This window comes from Camelina sativa, chromosome 2, assembly GCF_000633955.1.
Source record: "Camelina sativa cultivar DH55 chromosome 2, Cs, whole genome shotgun sequence".
Taxonomy (NCBI): Eukaryota; Viridiplantae; Streptophyta; class Magnoliopsida; order Brassicales; family Brassicaceae; genus Camelina; species Camelina sativa.
In genome coordinates, this window is record NC_025686.1 from 22,406,717 (window position 1) to 22,408,603 (window position 1,887).

Below are 1,887 nucleotides of genomic sequence, written 5' to 3' on the forward strand. Positions count from 1 at the left end.
TGTCTTCTCTTCTTCAATCAGTTTGATCTCTCTGTTTAGGTTTGCCACTGATCTTGAGAATATGATATATTCAATCTCTGCCTTCATCTTTTGCTGGAAAATTTCTTCGATCACGATCTCTGTTCCTCCATTAAGTGACTCTGAAACACTTATGGTGGATTCGAGGTCACGGATTTGTGTTTCTTTACCCTCGAGAATACATTTTGCTTCTTCTAGTTTGATCTCCAGATGCTCTACATTGTTCACCAGGTTCAGTATCTCAGAATCTAGAGAAGTTGATCCCTGTTCCCCCATATTGTTAGAACCAAACCGGCGAGAAGAACTTGCTTCGTTAGCTTGTTCATGTCCCACGTGTATGCAACTGTTGCTTTCTCCTCCATCATGTAGTGATGACATACATTCTTTCCCAAGCTCTTTGAATTTAAGAAGTTCTGACGATCCAAAAGGAAACAGAAGTTCAGTTAAACTAGATACACAACCATGTTAACATTACAAGGAACAATAAGGAAACAGTGTGAGTATCAACCATTAAGATTCAGATGAAAAACCATACTATGAATTTGCTACCTTTTTGGAGAGCTTCTTGTAAAGCGTGAAAACTGTTGAAAGCCTCTTTTAATGGATCCAAGTTGTCTGATGAACCATTGTTCTTGATATGGGACTCATCAACAGAGTCTCCTTGTGAACAAACTTCTGTTTCTTCTTCTTCTTCTTCAACTCCCACGTTATCTTTTCCCTTCGAAGTATGTGCGTCATGATCACTACTATCTTCATTGTAATCCATTATTATTCTTCCGCCCTGTTCGCTGCTACTCAAACTAAACGAAGCACCCTGCATAAACACAAAGTTGGAGCTTCTTGAGTCAGCAGATTCCATACTGGAATGAAGGTTTTCCTTCTCAATTTTGATCCTTTCTCCTCTAAGTTTCTTACCCGTCTCTACACTACTCTTCCTCTGTTGACCACTATCACCCGAGCTAACCACACTCTTCCCACCCAGATATTTTGCTCTAGAGAAGTTAATCCCTGTAGTGGAGGACTTACTACTCCGATCCTCACTGTTATCAGAATCAAAACCAGCTGCAAAAGCAAGACCAATGCCATGACTAGACCCAGCTATATGAAAACCAACCACACTATCCACCGAACCAACCGAACCAAGACTATCTTGTCCATCATCAGGTCCAGGAAAATGCATATGTTTGGCATTCGGGTCGATTGCTCCTGACAAAACCCTCTTCAGAGCTTTACTGTTCTCAAAACTAACAGAAGTATCCTTAACAAGATCACTCCTTACCCTCCTCTTCCATTTTCTTAAACCAAACCCCTTTAAAACAAGAGGAGAAGTCTCAGCCCGTGAAATCAACTGTTCATCAAGGTCAGTAGTAGAAGAAGAGACTAGTTTATTATCCCCAATAGTCTCAACTTCACCAATCAAACCATTATTATCTTCAACAGACTCAAGACCAGAGCTTTCACTCTCCAAATCCATAACGTTACACAAAATCCTCAAACCCCTCTACTAACTTCTCATTCTCCAAATTCTCACATGGGAGGGATCAAATCTCAATAACAGAAACCATCATTCCAGCAGGGAACCAGAAGGAGAATTCAATAAACCAAAAAAACAATTAAATCAAAATCCACGAAATGAACCAAAAAGATTCAAGCTTTACGTACCTAATTGAATGAAATGCAAAAAAAACCCCAAAGGTGATTCCTTTACTGTTTACAGTGAGACACCGAAACGAAATTACAAGATGATTTAGGAAAAACCCTAAATTCGATTAAACGATTCGCAGATCTTTCTCTATCTCTCTCTCTGTATCCGTTGATTGTGGAAAAGTTTCGCTGCGAAAAATCGTTAATTTTTTTTTTTTCCGGTTA

The 1,887-nt window shown here is 39.4% G+C and overlaps 1 protein-coding gene across 2 annotated transcripts in view; it reads right to left on the reverse strand.

The window, feature by feature from the left end:
* Positions 1-1,887, reverse strand: part of LOC104732882 (WPP domain-interacting protein 2-like) — a 3,676-nt gene extending 1,789 nt beyond the window's left edge. The window contains exons 1-2 of one of the 2 annotated variants that reach the window (XM_010452481.1): positions 568-1,887; positions 118-431 (exon numbers count right to left, since the gene is read on the reverse strand). In XM_010452481.1, coding sequence (XP_010450783.1) covers positions 118-431; positions 568-1,492 — 1,239 coding nt within the window. In that variant the 5' untranslated portion in view covers positions 1,493-1,887. Of the gene's footprint in view, positions 432-567 lie in introns of both variants that reach the window. The other variant, XM_010452490.1, reaches the window with a different exon arrangement.